At 45.8% G+C, this 17400-nt stretch overlaps 1 protein-coding gene across 8 annotated transcripts in view; it reads left to right on the forward strand.

The window, feature by feature from the left end:
• TNRC6C (trinucleotide repeat containing adaptor 6C) overlaps positions 1–17400 on the forward strand; it is a 129165-nt gene that overhangs the window by 70544 nt on the left and 41221 nt on the right. For all 8 annotated transcript variants that reach the window (XM_082371131.1, XM_082371127.1, XM_082371129.1 and 5 more), the window contains one exon: positions 6116–8719. In XM_082371131.1, coding sequence (XP_082227257.1) covers positions 6116–8719 — 2604 coding nt within the window. The remainder of the gene's footprint in view (positions 1–6115; positions 8720–17400) is intronic.

Here is a 17400-nt window from a genome sequence, read left to right on the forward strand (position 1 = left end):
GTTCCTTATATAAGGGTGGCCGTCTTTGCAAGCTTAGGACAGAAGCCCTCACCTGAAAATGGACTTGAGCTGTTCCATGCACTGGTGAGAATTGAGCTTCTCCTTTAGGTTCCTTTAGTAGCAGTGACCCCCTGTCCTTTATACCTTCTGTGCTAAAACACAGGTGTAAGTACCCGTTCAGTAAAACTCCCGTGGTGTTTGGGGGACATTTCTTTTTTTCTTCCTTCCTTCCTTTTTTTTTTTGCCACGCCACACAACTTGAGTGATCTTAGCTCCCTGACCAGGGATTAAACGCAGGGCCACAGCAGTGAAAGCACCAAGTCCTAACCACTGGAGTGCCAGGGAATTCCCAGGGGGGGACATTTCATCTCACGCTTTCACCTCCTTCCCTCTTTTATCTCCTTTCCTCTAGCCTTCTCTCTCTCGTCTCCTTTCCCACCATCTGTACCGAGTTCCAGAACATTTAGCTCACCTTTGAGTTAGGAGCACTGGTCTCGTGGCGTGCACCACTTGCAGACACATTCTCGCCTCTGAGAAAAGTGTCCCGTTGAGTGGATGACAGCCCATAGATTCCCCAGTGCTTGCTGGACGTCGCCCCCACTTGATCCAGCTGCTGAAGCAGGTGATGGAGGGGAGTGAAGAGGGGAGAAGAGTGGTGCTAACGGCCTTTTAAGGAGCTGGATGAAGCACCTGCAAGGATGCATGAGTCCCCACGGAGGGACTGCTGATGAACTGCACATTAACGTCTGAGCTTCTGACTTGCTTCTCCCAGGACTGAGAACGGATCCACTCGGAGGTCTTGCAAGCACCCCAGACTCAGTATGTCTGGATCTTAGTCCATCGTCTCCCTTTCTTCTCTCCTTCCCAGAGCTGCTCTTACACCAGTGTTCCCTGTTATAGTTTAATATAGTTCCCTGTGCTATACAGTAGGTCCTTGTTGTTTATCTATTTTATATATGGTAGTGTGTATCTGTCCCTGTTATAGTTTAATATAGTTCCCTGTGCTATACAGTAGGTCCTTGTTGTTTATCTATTTTATATATGGTCGTGTGTATCTGTTAATCCCAAACTCCTGATTTATCCCTCCCCCCCTCCCCTTTGGTCACCTTAGGTTTGATTTCTATGTCTGTGGGTCTGTTTCTGTTTTGTAAATCAGTTCATTTGTATAATTTTTTTTAGATTCCACATACAAGTGGTGTCATATGATATCTTCTTTCTCGGTCAGTGGACATTTAGACATTTAGACATTCTAATAGTGCTGCCATGAACATAGGGGTGCATGTATCTTTTCCAGTTATAGTTTTGTCTGGGTATATGCCCAGGAGTGGTATTGCTGGATCATATGGTAACTCTATTTCTAGTTTTTTAGGGAACATCCATACTGTTCTCCATAGTGGCTGCACCAGTTTACATTGCCACCAACAGTGTAGGAGGGTTTTCTTCTCTCCAGCATTTATTATTTGTAGACTTTTCAATGATGGCCATTTCTGACCAGTGTGAGGTGATACCTCGTAGTTTTGATGTTAAGAGCCTTTTGAAGTGTGTGAGTAGGCATTCATGATCTGCTGGAGGTCCATTTGGAAAGACTATTCGGTGCATTACTGAGAAGAGACTGGAGAGGAGCAGGAATGGGTCTGGGGGAGACAGTTAGAAATTCTCCTAGATTCTCATAGGAGAATCCAGTCTCAGTAAGTCAAAGTGTCCTAGAGACTCCAGTGTGTAAACGCACAGGCGAGACTTCATCGTGCCCTCTGTCGTCTCGGGTGCTGGGGCTCCTGCCAGCACTGCCTCGTTGGTGTTGAACTGGCTCTGCTGCCCTTGAGCTCTTCCTCTCCACTCCAGGGAAGGACTGAGCGGTGGAACTTGATCACTGTGGGGGCCGTCCCTTCAGAAGGCGGACGCACTTGTCAGAAAGAGCCCAGGCTGCGCGGCGCCGCTACATACCTTTGGTACACCTTTATGGATGTGTATTTTTTTTACCTAATGACTAATATTTTTCTTGAAATTTGGGATTTTTTAAATTTATGTGAATGAAAAAAATCCTTTTTCTCACAGGATTATCTCCTTAATTCCAACGTTAGCCTTTGGTCCTTGGCCCTTTGTTGCTCTTGTAAAGCTCTAAGGGCAAAGGACTATCCATGAAAGTAGAGAATTCAGGTATTTATCAGCATATTGATTCAGTGTCCTTCACGTAATTTTTCTCCTCGTTTTCCATCTCCCCTTTTCAGGTTTAGTTACTGTATTTTTTTTCTTTTTTGGCTGCACTGCACAGCTTGTGGGATCTTAGTTCCCCAAACAGGGATTGAACCTGGGCCCTCGGCAGTGAGAGTGTGGAGTCCTAACCACTGGACCTCCAGGGAATTCCCTAGTTACTGTATTAAATTCATTACTTGCCTTACCCTCTCTCTATCTCATAGAGAAGTTTATAAATTATTTTATCTTGTAAAATGTTATGTAGAATGTTACATAGCTCAAAATGTAATGATCTAGATTTATTTTTCTCACAAGCAACAACATTGCCCCTACATTTTATCATCTCATAATGTCAGAAATTAAATAATATTTATTATTTACAGTTTTATGTTTTGATTATAAATATTTGTAGAAAATTCCAAAACAAAACCATCTGAGTAGGAGGATGGCATATTTTGGAATTGTTTTACATTATTTATTGAAAACTCATTGGGTTTTATGGTTTTTTTATATGCAAACAATGTAGTTCTTTGATTGTTCATTTTAAATGAAATAAATCAGTTTGATTATAAAAATGTCTTTGCTTTACATGTGAAAAGATACTCACCATTACTAATCATTAAGGAGAAGCAAATCAAAACCACAATGAGATACCAATTCACACCCATTAGGCTGGCTGTTATTCAAAAATCAGAATATAACAAGTGTTGGCAAGGATGTGGAGAAATTGGAACCCTGGTGTATTGCTGGTATGGTGTTTCATCTTAGGATGAGGGATAGTGGTGATGGTTTCACAAAATGAATGTACTTAACACTGCTGAATTATATACTCAAAAAGGGTTAAAATGGAAAATTATATTTTGTATATTTTACCGGAAAAAAAATCTTCTCTCCAGTATTACAGTTGAGATGGACAATGTCAGATATGTTGCTAGGTATCTTTTTGTGTGATTCTTATGTAGTATATATAAGCTCTAGATTATAAATTTTAGAGCTGAGAACCTTAGGGCTTATGTAGTTAGTTCATCATCATCTTTGTAGAGTTGAGAAATGACTTAAGATTGTTCAGCTAATTGGTGGCTTTAGCTAAAACTCATATTTGGTTCTATACATTGATTCTTTTGTTTGTCCAACAAACGTTTATTGGTTGCCTAATATGTGGCAAGCATTATGGATACAAAACCTTGCTAGGCCAGGCTGGTAACCTCCTACTCCTGGGTGCAGGTTGCAGTGAGTGCCGGCCTAGTCAAGAGGTAGGTGGCCTGCCTTTGGGTAAACCTTGTCCCTGCCCAGGCAGGACCGAGGTAGAGTGAACTGTGGTAGGTTTGCTGACAAAAAGTGATAATCTTTGGTTTTTGTTTGTTTGTTTGTTTTTAATTGGGGTATAGTTGTTTTACAATGTTGTGTTAGTTTCTACTGTACAGCGAAGTGGAGTTCCCTGTGCTATACAGCAGGTTCTCATTAGTTATCTATTTTATACATATTAGTGTATATATGTCAGTCCCACTCTCCCAATGCATCCCACCCCCCCTTTCCCTGCTTGATGTCCATACGTTTGTTCTCTATGTCTGTGTCTGTATTTCTGCCTTGCAAACTGGTTCATCTGTACCATTTTTCTAGATTCCACATATATGCATTAATATATATCTGTTTTCTCTTTCTGACTTACTTCACTCTATATGACAGTCTCTAGGTCCATCCACGTCTCTACAAGTGACCCAATTTCGTTCCTTTTTATGGCTGAGTAATATTCCATTGTATATATGTACCACACCTTTATCCATTCATCTGTCGATGGGCATTTAGGGATAATCTCTGTTTTTTAACTTCGTCTTATTTTCATTGTTAAATGATGAGTGACTCATTGATCTCTTTATTTTGAGGGCCACCAGGGAAGCCCTCATTGATCTCTTTAAATTGGTTATTACATAAGCTAGTTTTTATAGTATAGGCAAAACCAACAGAGGAAATTGTCATAAACCAGGGTAGCAGAACCAACCCCTAATATCAATATTTGGCAATAAAGAACTTCGTTGTTTTATGGTAATTTAGATACTTAAAGTTTTCTGTTGCCTATCTTCATTTTCCCTTTATAGTTTTCACCTGGAATTACCTGGCTACTTTTTTTTTTTTTAATATTTACTTCTTTATTTTCTTAAGAACAAAAGCCTCGGATTTCCCAGGTTGTGCAGTGGTTAAGAATCTGCCTACCAATGCAGGGGACAGAGGTTCAAGCCCTGGTCTGGGAAGATCCCACATACCTCGGAGCAACTAAGCCCGTGCGCCACAACTACTGAAGCCCACGCACCTAGAGCCCGTGCTCCACAACAAGAGAAGCCACCACAGTGAGAAGCCCACGCTTGCTGCAACTAGAGAAAGCCTGCGTGCAACAACGAAGACCCCATGCTGCCAAAACTTTTTTAAAAAGAAGAATAAAAACCTCTTACAAGCGACACTGTTGATTTTTTTTTTTTGACCACGCCATGCAGCATATGGGATCTTAGTTCCCCTACCAGGGATTGAACCCGTGCCCCCGGCACTGGGAACACGGAACCTTAACCGCTGGACTGCCAAGGAAGTCCCAACCTGCCTACTTTAGAATCACCTAGACCATCATTCTAAATTCATTACATTCCTTTTAAATCAGGCAACAAAAGTCATTTGTTTTGGGGTTTTTTTTTAAGATTGAAGTTAGTTTTAGTATGTTCTTTCTAGTGATAGTGATAATTCTTTGAATACTTCCTCTTTTCTTTTAGCTCCATCAAACTACAAAAGAGATTTGGCGGGGGGAACCCAGTTTTACTGTTCATGAGTAAGATTTTTCTTGTTGAAATTAATTTGCAGAGAACATAATAATGAAAGGGTTCTAAAAGAGAAGAAATATTTAATTGCAATTATCTGTATATCATACTATTTAAAGAAACTGTCAAGGATTTCTAAACTGTGTGAGGTCTTGAGTGATGCATACTTCGAATAAAGTCTGTTGGAAAATTCATTGGAATATAAGTTTGATTGCAATGTTAGAAATCCTCAAAAAATTAGGAAATTATAGGAGATAAAATACAGATACCAAATACTAGCTTCTTTAAAAGGATCATAAGAGTGAAATGATATAAATACTATAGAAGATATCGTATAAAGTTATTCTGGGAATCTCCAAAGAAAAGACTAAGTTAAGGAAGTAGAAAGCAAATGTAGAAGGAATCCATAGAGATCTGAGAAGATACCAGATATAGGGCTGAGAATATTTTTTATTAATGCACAGGAAACCAGGATAAACCATAATCACTGGTAATAACAGATAAAGTAGTATAAATGTAATCAAATGGCTCTAACTCTTGTACCCTTGATAACATGAGAGATCATTTTCTAAAACCTCTTCTCTCTCTCTCTCCCTCCATCCCCCACCCCCAAAACATTGGTTCTGTTATATGATTCTGCGGGGCATTTACAATTCTTTTCTACCAAATGAGCTGTGTGACTTCTATCTAATACTGTGACTCATTAGAAGTCTTAAAAAGAACTGCAAATTGCACTCAGCATCCATGCGCGCTTCAGTGTTGTAGCCAGCGTTTCCCAGAAGCTGAGTATTCACAGGTGTTGCACCGTCGCATAGATTCCAAACTGCTTCCAGTTAAGCCACTTTCTTTACTACAAATGCTTTCAGAGATGCTCCTGTGCTAATGTGCGTTGTGAATCTTCTCAATAGTATGGTGTAGCGGTGAGAATTAAAGAATAACTCTTTTTTGAATGGGAGCTACTTAGAAGACAAACAACTTTTTTCTTGAAGTCATTTTTTAGTACTTGTCATTCAGAATTGAAAACTCGAAATAAAGAGCTTCCCCCAAAGACTAGTTTTAACAGTTGATTCACTGATAAGTGGGAGGAAAATCTAACTTTGAACTTGTTTCATCTTTTTCAGAAATCGGCCACAGCGGGCTGGCAGAGCATTATGAAAGTTCCCACTGGGGACAGCAGCCCACTTACAGAAGCGAAGCCAACGGCAGCTGGGATAAAGTGATAATAGACAGGACCGATAAGGAGGCGTGGCCTTCCATCACGGGAACAGAGGCTGAGTCTGCCTCAGAATGTACGACAGACACTGACTGTACCTCCAGCTGTGGCTCAGAGAACAGTAGCATGGCTACAGGCAGTGCCCAGGGCAGCTTCACTGGACAAACCAAGAAGGCGAACGGCAATAACGGCACCAATGGCGCGCTCGTCCAAAGCCCTTCTAATCAGAGTGCCCTTGGGGCGGGGGGAGCAAACGGTAATGGAAACGCAGCCAGAGTGTGGGGCGTAGCCACGGGCTCCAGCTCCGCCCTGGCTCACTGCTCCCTCAGTGGTGGGGATGGAAAGATGGACAACATGATCGGAGATGGGAGAAGTCAGAATTGCTGGGGTGCTTCCAACTCCAATGCTGGCATTAATCTTAACCTTAATCCCAACGCCAACCCAGCTGCCTGGCCTGTACTTGGACATGAAGGAACTGTGGCGACAGGCAACCCTTCCAGTATTTGCAGTCCAGTCAGTGCCATAGGTCAAAACATGGGCAACCAGAATGGGAACCCAGCGGGCACTTTAGGTGCTTGGGGAAACTTGCTGCCGCAAGAGAGCACAGAACCACAAACGTCCACTTCTCAGAATGTGTCTTTCAGCGTACAACCTCAGAACCTTAACACTGATGGACCAAATAACACTAACCCCCTGAACTCTTCACCAAACCCTATCAATGCAGTGCAGACAAACGGACTGCCAAACTGGGGCATGGCTGTTGGTATGGGGGCCATCATCCCGCCCCACCTGCAAGGCCTTCCTGGTGCTAACGGATCATCAGTTTCTCAAGTCAGTGGGGGTGGCAGTGAAGGAATCAGCAGTTCTGTGTGGGGACTGTCCCCAGGTAACCCTGCCACAGGAAATAGCAATTCTGGGTTCAATCAGGGGAATGGCGACACTGTGAACTCAGCATCAAGTGCTAAGCAGAATGGCTCCAGCAGTGCTGTGCACAAGGAGGGAAACGGAGGGAACGCGTGGGATTCGGGACCTCCTGCCGGTCCTGGCATCCTCGCCTGGGGGCGGGGCAGTGGCAACCATGGCGTCGGTAACCTCCATTCGGGAGCTTGGGGCCACCCCAGCCGAAGCCCCTCTAACGGGGTGAACGGGGACTGGGGAAAGCCCCCAAACCAGCATTCCAGTAGCGACATCAATGGGAAAGGATCAACAGGGTGGGAGAGTCCTAGTGTCGGCAGCCAGAATCCTGCCACGCAGCCTGGCAGCGAACACACGAACTCTTGGGCCAAAGCTGCGTCTTCTGGAACGACAGCAAGTGAAGGAAGCAGCGACGGTTCTGGCAGCCACAACGAAGGAAGCGCTGGGAGGGAAGGAACAGAAGGCCGAAGGCGAGACAAAGGGATTCTAGACCAAGGGCACATCCAATTGCCAAGGAACGATCTTGACCCAAGAGTTCTGTCTAATACTGGTTGGGGACAGACTCCAGTAAAGCAAAACACTGCCTGGGAATTTGAAGAATCCCCAAGGTCTGAGAGAAAGAATGACAATGGGACAGAGGCCTGGGGTTGTGCAGCTACTCAGCCTTCAAACTCAGGGGGGAAGAACGATGGGTCCATCATGAACAGTACAAATACCTCTTCAGTATCGGGGTGGGTCAGCTCACCACCTGCTGCTGCGCCAGCAAACACAGGTTGGGGAGATAGCAGCAGCAAAGCGCCAAATGGCCCCGGGGTTTGGGGGGACACGATAAGCTCTACTGCTGTTAATAATGCTGCTGCGGCCAAGAGTGGCCACGCTTGGAGTGGGACCGTAAATCAGGAGGACAAGTCACCCACCTGGGGTGAGCCTCAAAAACCCAGATCTCAGAACTGGGGAGATGGACACAAATCGAATCCAGCCTGGAGCGCAGGTGGGGGAGATTGGGCAGACTCGTCTTCTGTCCTTGGACACTTGGGGGATGGGAAAAAAAATGGCTCTGGATGGGATGCTGACAGTAATCGATCAGGGTCTGGTTGGAATGAGGCTCCAAGGTCCGGGACCAGTGGCTGGGGCAATGGCACAAATGCAAAGGTGAATCCAGGGACAAGCTGGGGAGAGTCTTTAAAGCCCGGCCCCCAACAGAACTGGGCGAGCAAACCCCAAGACAGCAGCGCAAGTAACTGGGGAGGAGCCACTTCCGTTAAACAGACAGGAACAGGGTGGATTGGGGGGCCGGTCCCTGTCAAACAGAAGGACAGCAGTGAGGCCACGGGCTGGGAGGAACCTTCCCCGCCATCTATTCGACGCAAAATGGAAATTGATGACGGTACCTCAGCTTGGGGCGACCCGAGCAACTACAACAATAAAACTGTAAACATGTGGGACAGAAACAACCCGGGCATCCAGAGCAGTGCCTCGGTCAGCACCACCACCAGCACCAGCACCACCACCACGAGCACCAACGCCAACGTGGCCGAGGCGCCCCCGACGCACCAGGCCAGCGCCCAGCTGAACCGATCGCCACTGCTCGGTCCAGGTACGTGGGCGACTGTGTGTTCCTTTAGAGGTAAAGAGAAAAAGTCTATTCTCATTACATTTGCACACATACTCGACTAGTGTTTTTGTAGCAAATAACGTTAAACTGATTTTAGTGCCCTTCACCTTACAATATCGTATTGAATGTTACCCAAAGAGAAGAAAGTTAAGTAGGATTCTCTGATAGCTTTTGATTCAAGAAAAAAAAACATTAAGCACCTTCAAAAGAAAGGAGAGGAAAGAAGAAATACATCCTCTTTGGAAAGATTGGAGACCACTATGTTAGTTTGTGTTTACTTATTACGAAGTCTTTTTGGTTTTTTTTTTTTTTCTTTTTTTGGCTTCGCTGCACGGCACGCAGGATCTTAGTTCCCTGACCAGGGATCAAACCCGTGCCCCTGCAGTGGAAGCTCAGAGTGTTAACCATTGGACCGCCAGGGAAGTCCCAAGTCTTCACTTCCTTATGAGATAAACCAGTGGTTCTCAATACCAGAGGGCTTTCGTTAGAATTACCCAGGAGCTTGGGGACTGGGGGATACCAGTCTCAGAGATTGCTAGTGTCATTGGTCTGGAGGGAAACCTGTTTACTGGCCATTTTTAAAGCTCCACAGGTGTTTCTGATGTGGTTAACAGTGAAAGAAAACCATTTTTGTAAAATGTGATGACATTATACAGTACAAATCATGTTTTGATTTCAGTTGAAAGAAAAATGCTAAAATTAGACTAAAATCTGTGTTTTGAGTTCCTGCTTTGTGCAAGGCATTCTACTAGATGGTGCAGTGGAAGAGAAGAGAAGATGATTCAGACCAGAGCCTGCCCACAGGGAGCGTGAATGGTGACTGAGAATAAACACGCAGCCTGGACCATGAGAGAGAGAGAGAGAGAGAGAATTCAATTCAGCTGGACGTCGTAACTCGAGAACTAACAGAAGCTCCACATCTCTGACTTGACTATTGGTCCATGGTCCAAAGGGTCTGCCCGAGTGGTGAGAGGACTGGGCTCCCGGGGCTGGGAGGGACCAGCAAGAGAATATAATCCAGGGACTTCCCTGGTGCCGCAGTGGTTAAGAATCCGCCTGCCAATGCAGGGGACACAGGTTCAATCCCTGGTCCGGGAAGATCCCACATGCCGTGGAGCAACTAAGCCCGTGTGCCACCACTACTGAGCCTGCACTCTAGAACCTGTGAGCCACTACTACTGAGGCCGTGTGCTGCAACTACTGAAGCCCACGCTCCTAGAGCCCATGCTTCGCAACAAGAGAAGCCACCGCAATGAGAAGCCTGCGCACTGCAACAAAGAGTAGCCCCCGCTCGCCGCAACTAGAGAAAGTCTGCATGCAGCAACAAATACCCAATGCAGCCAAAAATAAGTAAATGAATAAATAAATTTTTAAAAAGAGAGAGAGAAGATAGTCCAACTCGGGGCATTATGTTGTCATCTGGAAAAGCTATAGCTTGTGGGTCCTCGTGCCCAGAACTGATGTCATTGCTTTAAGTATGGTTTAAACAGTGCAGAATTAGTTGAGACTAACCTCCCTCGTTCCCACAACCGTACTCCTAGCAATGCATTCTAAGTTTCATTTAGTCTTCTTGAGCCATGGCACACTAGTTTTCTTAAATTGAGCTTAAAATCTGAAGTCTTTCTTTTTGTTAAGGCCACTGTGAGACCTCCTCACTCAGGAGTGTCCTTGTGCAGTTGGCGGCTTGATCCCAGGTGTAGCACTTTGTTCCTGGTAAACTTGCGTTCAAGTCCCCCAGCCTCTTGAGATCTTTTTGAACCCTGATTCTGTAATTAGCATATTAGTTATCCCTTCCAGTTTTATGCCATCCCTAAATGTTAAAAACATGCCATAAAGACAAGACTAAGGATAGAGTCCTTTCTCCATGGTCACTCACTCAATCATCTTTTATATGGAACCGAATTTACATCCAGAACCCAACCTGCAAGGGAGTCTACAGTGTAGTTTTTTTTTACCTTTGGGCCTCTATAATACAAGAAGGCTAATAGAAAGCAGTAGAATGGATGCTGAGTGCCTGTTGACTGTCACATGCAGAGATTTGGGTTAAAAAAAAATTGTCTTGACCATCGGACATCATTGAAACAGATATGAGGAGAGACTGTGTTGCGCCTCCACTGCCTTGTACCAGAGCTCCATCCCAGACCCAGCCGAGGGTGGCTGCTTCCATCCCAGACCCAGCTGCCCTGATCCAGCTCCCACCTCCCAGCCTCCTCAAGCACGTGGTTTATGGTCACCCAGCAAAGCCCTATAGTTTGTAAGTTTTCTCATGCTCTCATACCCACCAGTATGAACGCTTCTAGAACTGGTACCTTTATCATTTTATTTGGCATACATTTAATCAGAATGCATTGTTGAACACCTACTGTGTGCTGGGATGTAACTGTGTAGAAGACGGAAGGTCTGCCCTTTTTGAACCTCCAGAAAGACAAGTACCCAGACAATTACGGAATGCGGACCAGCAAAGTATGGCATATAGGATGGCACCTAACCAAGGTTTTGATCATGAGGGGTCGGGGGTGAACAGATATTGGGTGATAGCGCAGAAGAGTGTTTCAGATAGAGGGACTAGCATATAAGGCCTGGAGGCAAGAGAGAAGGTGGCATATTTGAGGAACAAAAAACTTCAGAGTGGTTGGTGCTTGGGATAAGTGGTAGGGGTGACGGGAAGGCCTTGCAGAGAGAAGAGACCAGGGCAAGAGCGGGCAAGTTCTTTCAGGCCATGTGAAGGAGCTGGGGTGTATCCAGAGGTGTGGGAAGCTATTGAGAAGATTAAGCAAATTGAATGATCAGACTGACTTGTAGAATCATTTCAGCTATAAAATGAAGAGGGGACCACTGGGAAGCAAAGCTGGAGTTGAGGAGCTGAGCTAAGCCGTGTTTGGTGTGATGGGGCAGCCTGGGTTGGAATAGTGGCAGGGGGTGCAGACAGAGATGGCCGCCAGACCTGGAAACCATTTGGATGCGGGAGCAAAGAAGGAAGGTGAGCAAAGAGGGTTCAGAACTCCGGCAGGTGGGCAGATAATGGTGACATGCACTGACTTATCCGGGAGCACAGGAGAGACATGTCCCGTGGAGGGCACAGCAGAGGTTGGCTATGGAAGACTGGGTCTCAGCCAGAGATGGGACTGAAGGTACAGCTGTGGGAGAATGGCAGTGAGCAGAGGGGCAAGTTCGAGAGTAGAGATTTTTGTTTAAGATGGTAGAGTTCTAAGCGTGTTTAAAAGCTGATAGAAAGGGGCATGCGGAGAGGGAGATGGATTTAAAGGAAGGAGACCCCACATCCCGTCGGAGAGGACACGCCATCTGTCTTGTAGAGGAGGCCGGCTGGCTGTGACCAGAGGGTGAGGGGCACCTTCTGGTGTTCTTTTTCCTCAGAGAATTGAGGACACCGGCCTGCGGGTGCAAGGGCTTGGAGCAGAGGTGTGAGCAGAGGCCAGGTGTGCATGGGCCCATATAGAGAATGGACAGAGCTGACCAGGGGCCCCTGAAGGGTTGCTGGGCAGTATTCAGACCCAGAGATCATAGTCCCACAGTGGATATACGCATTTATTCCGCATGTGTTTACTGGGACCTGCTAGGCGCCAGGCAGCGCTCTGGTTGCTGGGGATACAGCAGGGAGCAAAACAGACAGAATCCCTGTCCTGGTGGGTGTGCGGTCTAGCAAGGGAGGCCAAACCTCCGTGAGTTAGCACGTATGCAGGTAGAGTGTCAGGTGGTGAGGTGCCGTGGTCGGGTGGAGGGGCCGTGATCTTGCCTAGGGCAGCCTGGGCATGTGGGCAGCTGTTTGGTTTCCACTGCAAGCATTCGGCAGCTGGGGTGAAAGGAGAGCTGTCCTCCTTTCTGTGTTCAGTTCAGATACCTCCCTCCAGCCTCCTCTCAGGCTCCCTGGCAACTCAGCACGTCAGGAATTCTTTATGGAGCTCAAGACTGTCTTAGCCTCTACATGCACTTCACTGTCACTAAACCGAAGTTCAAAAACCTGGTGGTCCATGGGCTACACCTGGTCCCACAGATGTGCCTTTTGGGCCCACATTGTTTATGTGAATCAACTTTTTCTTTTCTTTTGGCCACACTTCGCGGCTTGGCGGGATCTCAGTTCCCTGACCAGGGACTGAACCCGGGTCACGGCAGTGAAAGCCCAGAATCCTAACCACTAGGCCACCAAGGAACTCCCCTGAATCAACATTTTTGAATGAAAATGTTTCATATAAAATTCCAGAATCTGGCTTCTTTTGGAAACCTGGAAGCTCTGATACATTGGATTTCCACAGCAGCAGTGAGCTAGAATGGTCCCCTTTGGATGAGGCGTGTGCTTTCTATTTTGCCACACTCCCCACCACCCCCTATTATACCCCAGCACTGAAGCCTTTGAGCAGTAGCTATTGATCATCAAGCTTTTGCTGTTATTCTTCTTACGTGGGCCTGTTTACATTAACTGGCTGGTTCCCTGGGGTATTTGAATTTGTGATTCCTGTTTTTAACTAATACATGATTAACATTTCTAGACACTTAAATTTGATAAAGTACTTGAGAGAATGAGGGGAAGCAAGAAGGAAGAAAGATAATTGATGCCAGAAGTGAAGGGATGTAAACATTAAGATATGGTCTAGTGGGAGAGGCCAGTAATATAAAATTTAGTGTTGTGGTTAGCATTACAGTAAAGGTATACAAAAGTGCTCCAAGAAGAGCTGATAGTTAAAAGCAGCTATCGTGTCCCACCCACGCAAGTCTTTCTTCTGGAAGTCCTCGTTCCCATGACTGTTCCTCAGGGGTCACAGTTTGAACCCCCTTATCCCCTGCTCGTTGTCTTCTGGAAAAGCTCCAGCTGAAATGTGCCCTGTGCCTGGCTCCGGGGTCCTGGCGATAAGCGTGGCCTGGCAGCACCGGGCAGCCACGTGCGGCACATCTTCATGCATCATCTCATGTGGTCCTCACGGCCCACAAGGCCTCATTTTACAGAGGAATCCCTGGGCAGTTAAATAGCTTACCGAGGGCACATGTGGTGAGGAAGTGGTGAGGTCTCAGATGGTAATACATACCTTGCCTGCTGCCACTTCTAAAATATTACATCCATGACACCCCACAGAGATTGGGACATCATTACGTACATTTCTGATCTTTTTTTTCCTCTTTAATATTTTACCCTTAGAATCTCCTCTTACTGGTTTTTAGTAGACAAAGAATGAGCTTTACCCTGGATAAAAGCATTCCTGTTTGGTTGGAAGGGCCAAAATCATTTTCTTGTATGTGAAAAATATTTATAGATAATATTTTTTTAACAAATTGCACATAGTCTCACTGAAAGTAGAAGAAGGAAAATGTGCTCCATTCTACCACGGTAACTGTTTCTTTGTTCCTGTTCTCCCCTCTGGCCCTCGGGCCTTATGCACGTGTGTGATCCCTGTAGTTGTGGTGATGGTGTGAAAGCAGTTGTGGATTTTATTTTACCACTTTACAGAGATAAACAAACACTTAGAGGAATTGTTTCCACGTACTGAGCCATATGCAGAGACAGTGCACATGTAGCGTATCGCAAGGGATGATGGGGGGGTTACTCTGTAATTTTTTTCATTGATATCATTAGTCTCTTATTCTCCCACGACACAAGGTAGCTGCATTGAGATACTATTCCTGCCCCACATCACCTATGATACACACGTCTGACCTGAACCAAGCGCTCGTTTGCGATGGGAGCAGAGTCCATCCCTCTCAGGAACCACAGGTGATCTGAGCCTGTCGCTGTCCCAGCCCTCGAGACCAGCTGTTCTTTGCGCCACAGAAGGAGCTGTCACGCCTTTCCCCAGTTCCCTTCATAGTGACAACAGAGCGCTTCTTCCTTTGGGTCCTCTCCGTGCATTTTCATGCATGCAGCCTGTGGCCCCCCTGGTCGGGGATCGTGATACCTGGGCAGCTCAGGTCAGCGATGGGAGCAGCAGTGACAGCATTGCTAGGCAGTGGCTTAGCTAGTGGCTTGAGCACTTGCCCAGCCTGGTTGTCACAGATCGACTGGGATTCCCCCTCCAAATGAAGCCCCACACCTGATGACTATCTGACGAGGTTTCTGCTATTTACAGAGTGGGTCTTTTATAGATTCTGCAGTTTCACTCTTGACCTACACTGATTTTACAAAATGTTCACTCATCTCAGAGTTTGGGTTGCTTTTCAGTTGTTGATCATCACCACTTAAGGGTATTGATCTCTGTCTTACAAAATATGGTTTCTCAATCACATAGGGTTTTGTGTGTGTCCAGTTCTATAAAAGTAAATGTTACAGGACTTCCCTGGTGGTGCAGTGGTTAAGAATCTGCCTGCCAGTGCATGGGATACAGGTTCGAGCCCTGGTCCGGGAAGACCCCACATGCCGTGGAGCAACTAAGCCCATGTGCCACAACTACTGAGCCTGCACTCTAGAGCCCACGAGCCACAACTGCTGAGCCCTTGTGCCACAACTACTGAAGCCTGAGCACCTAGAGCCCATGCTCGGCAACAAGAGAAGTCACTGCAATGAGAAGCCCGTGCACCACAATGAAGAGTAGCCCCCGCTCAGCACAACTAAAGAAAGCCTGCGCGCAGCAACGAAGACCCAACACAGCCAAAAATAAAATATAAAATAGATTTATTAAAAAAAAAAAAAAAGTAAATGCTACAGGACAGTTTTTTTGTTTTGTTTTGTTTTAGTTTATTTATTTGGCTGCATCAGGTCTTAGTTGCGGCACGGGGGATCTTCGTTGCGGCGCATGGCCTTCTCTCTAGTTGTGGCGCGAAGGGTCCAGAGCGCGTGGGCTTAGTTGCCCTGTAGCATGTGGGATCTTAGTTCCCCGACCAGGGATCGAACCCATGTCCCCTGCATTGGAAGGTGGATTCTTAACCACTGAACCACCGGGGAAGTCCCAGGACAGTCATTTTTTTGTCCCATTCTTGTTAATATTAGTTTCCTGATGAGCTTAATGAAAACTGATATTAATTTAGGAAATGCAGTGTAGCTTCATAAACTGGATTATTTGGATGTGGTTCAAACCCATTCTGGAGCTGGGACACGGTACAGTAATAATCTAGAGAAATACCCCATGCCTGCCTTTTGATCAGAGATGGTAGGCTGCCCTTCCCAGTCCTTCTCAGACTCAGGGGGTCTCACTGGTGGCGTAGGGTGTGAAGTGGTGTCAGCTGGCTTGGAGCAGAGCCTCCTCCTCAGCTCTGCCCTGAGGCCTGGGGTAAGTCTGAGCCAGACCTGCAGGCGTAGCCCTTACTTATGTTTCTAAGGAAGTGAAAGCAGATTCTGAAATACAGCCCGATTATTTCGTGCACTTAGAAATAAATATTCTGGGACACTTAAAAATCAATTTGCAGGCACAGGAGAACATTGAATATTAATTAATAAAACATTTGATGAATAACTTATCTTCACAGTAAACTCTGAATCTAACAATGAGATTAAGGGAGAATCTCCAGAGACGGTTTCTTTCACCCCTGAACTTTGTCAGGTTTCATCAGGACGTACAGATAATTTGAGAGGGATTGGGAGGTGGTGAGGTGAGGGGTTAGAGAGATAACTACCCAGTTAATTTAGAGTCAAATATGAAGGCCATTATAGGCTTGATCTGAGTGAAACCAGTGACATGGTGGGGTCATGATATCTTGCCTAGGGCTGTGTCCTCCCAGGGTGGATGGAAGTGAAATATAGTGCCACATGTCAATCAGAAAACCAGAAGAATACTGCTAATGTCGCTTTTATTCCGGAACATTTTTTTAATCGTTATTCTACCTACCTATCTACCTATTCTCCTCAGCTCCTTGGAAATGTGTCTCATTAACCTTCGCCAGGCATTCAGCTGTGCCGGTGGTAATCCCTGTAGTTGTCTCATGGGGTTGCAGGAGGCCCCAGCCAGAAGCAGACTTGACTTTGCATTGGATTCTTACTCTAATGATATTATATTTGCTTTATCGTTTAGTTTTCTGGCACAAACATAACCAAAGGCAGAGATTGTGTGAGTTAATCATGGAAGAAGCATATCACGCATTCGATAAACTAAAAGTTGGAAGAAATTGGATTTGGGAATCCTCTCCCTATGTAGATAAAACACATGTGCTGTTTCTCTAAGTCTCCTTAGAGTAGAAGCTGGAGGACATTGTCCTGCCTGCAAGCCGCCCCATCCCAGAAGCTCAATTGCTCTTTTATCATCCTTTGGTATAAAAATGATACTCAAAAGTGGAGTCACCTACAGATGGAGTGAATCCGCAAGATGCTGTTAGAGCGTGACTATTTTCACACCATAACCTCAGAAATCGATCTCACCGACCCCTCCAGCCAGAGGAATTCTATTTTAAGCACCATGCAGTAGTTGCTGAAAGAGGAATGAGCTGTGAGCAATCGATGCTTTGTGTGGGTATGAGATTTTTCTTGGGTTTCAGTTTGGTTAGGCTGTTTATACTTTCCTGTGTGTTGAGGGACTTGGTAAGTGGGGCTGGATGTGAGGGAGGACCAGGGAATCAGAAATCCTGCTCAAGAAGTAGGAGGAGATAGACGCCTGTCAGTGCAGGTCCTGGGGATACACACGAAGGTTTTCACTTTAGGTACCTTCAGTTCAAAATGAATAGAAAAATGAGACAAAGATGCCATTTGCCCCCCTACACAGCATATCAATAAGAAAGAGTTAGCCCATTTA

Source organism: Balaenoptera borealis (assembly GCF_965194805.1).
Source record: "Balaenoptera borealis genome assembly, chromosome: 20".
NCBI classification, from domain to species: Eukaryota; Metazoa; Chordata; class Mammalia; order Artiodactyla; family Balaenopteridae; genus Balaenoptera; species Balaenoptera borealis.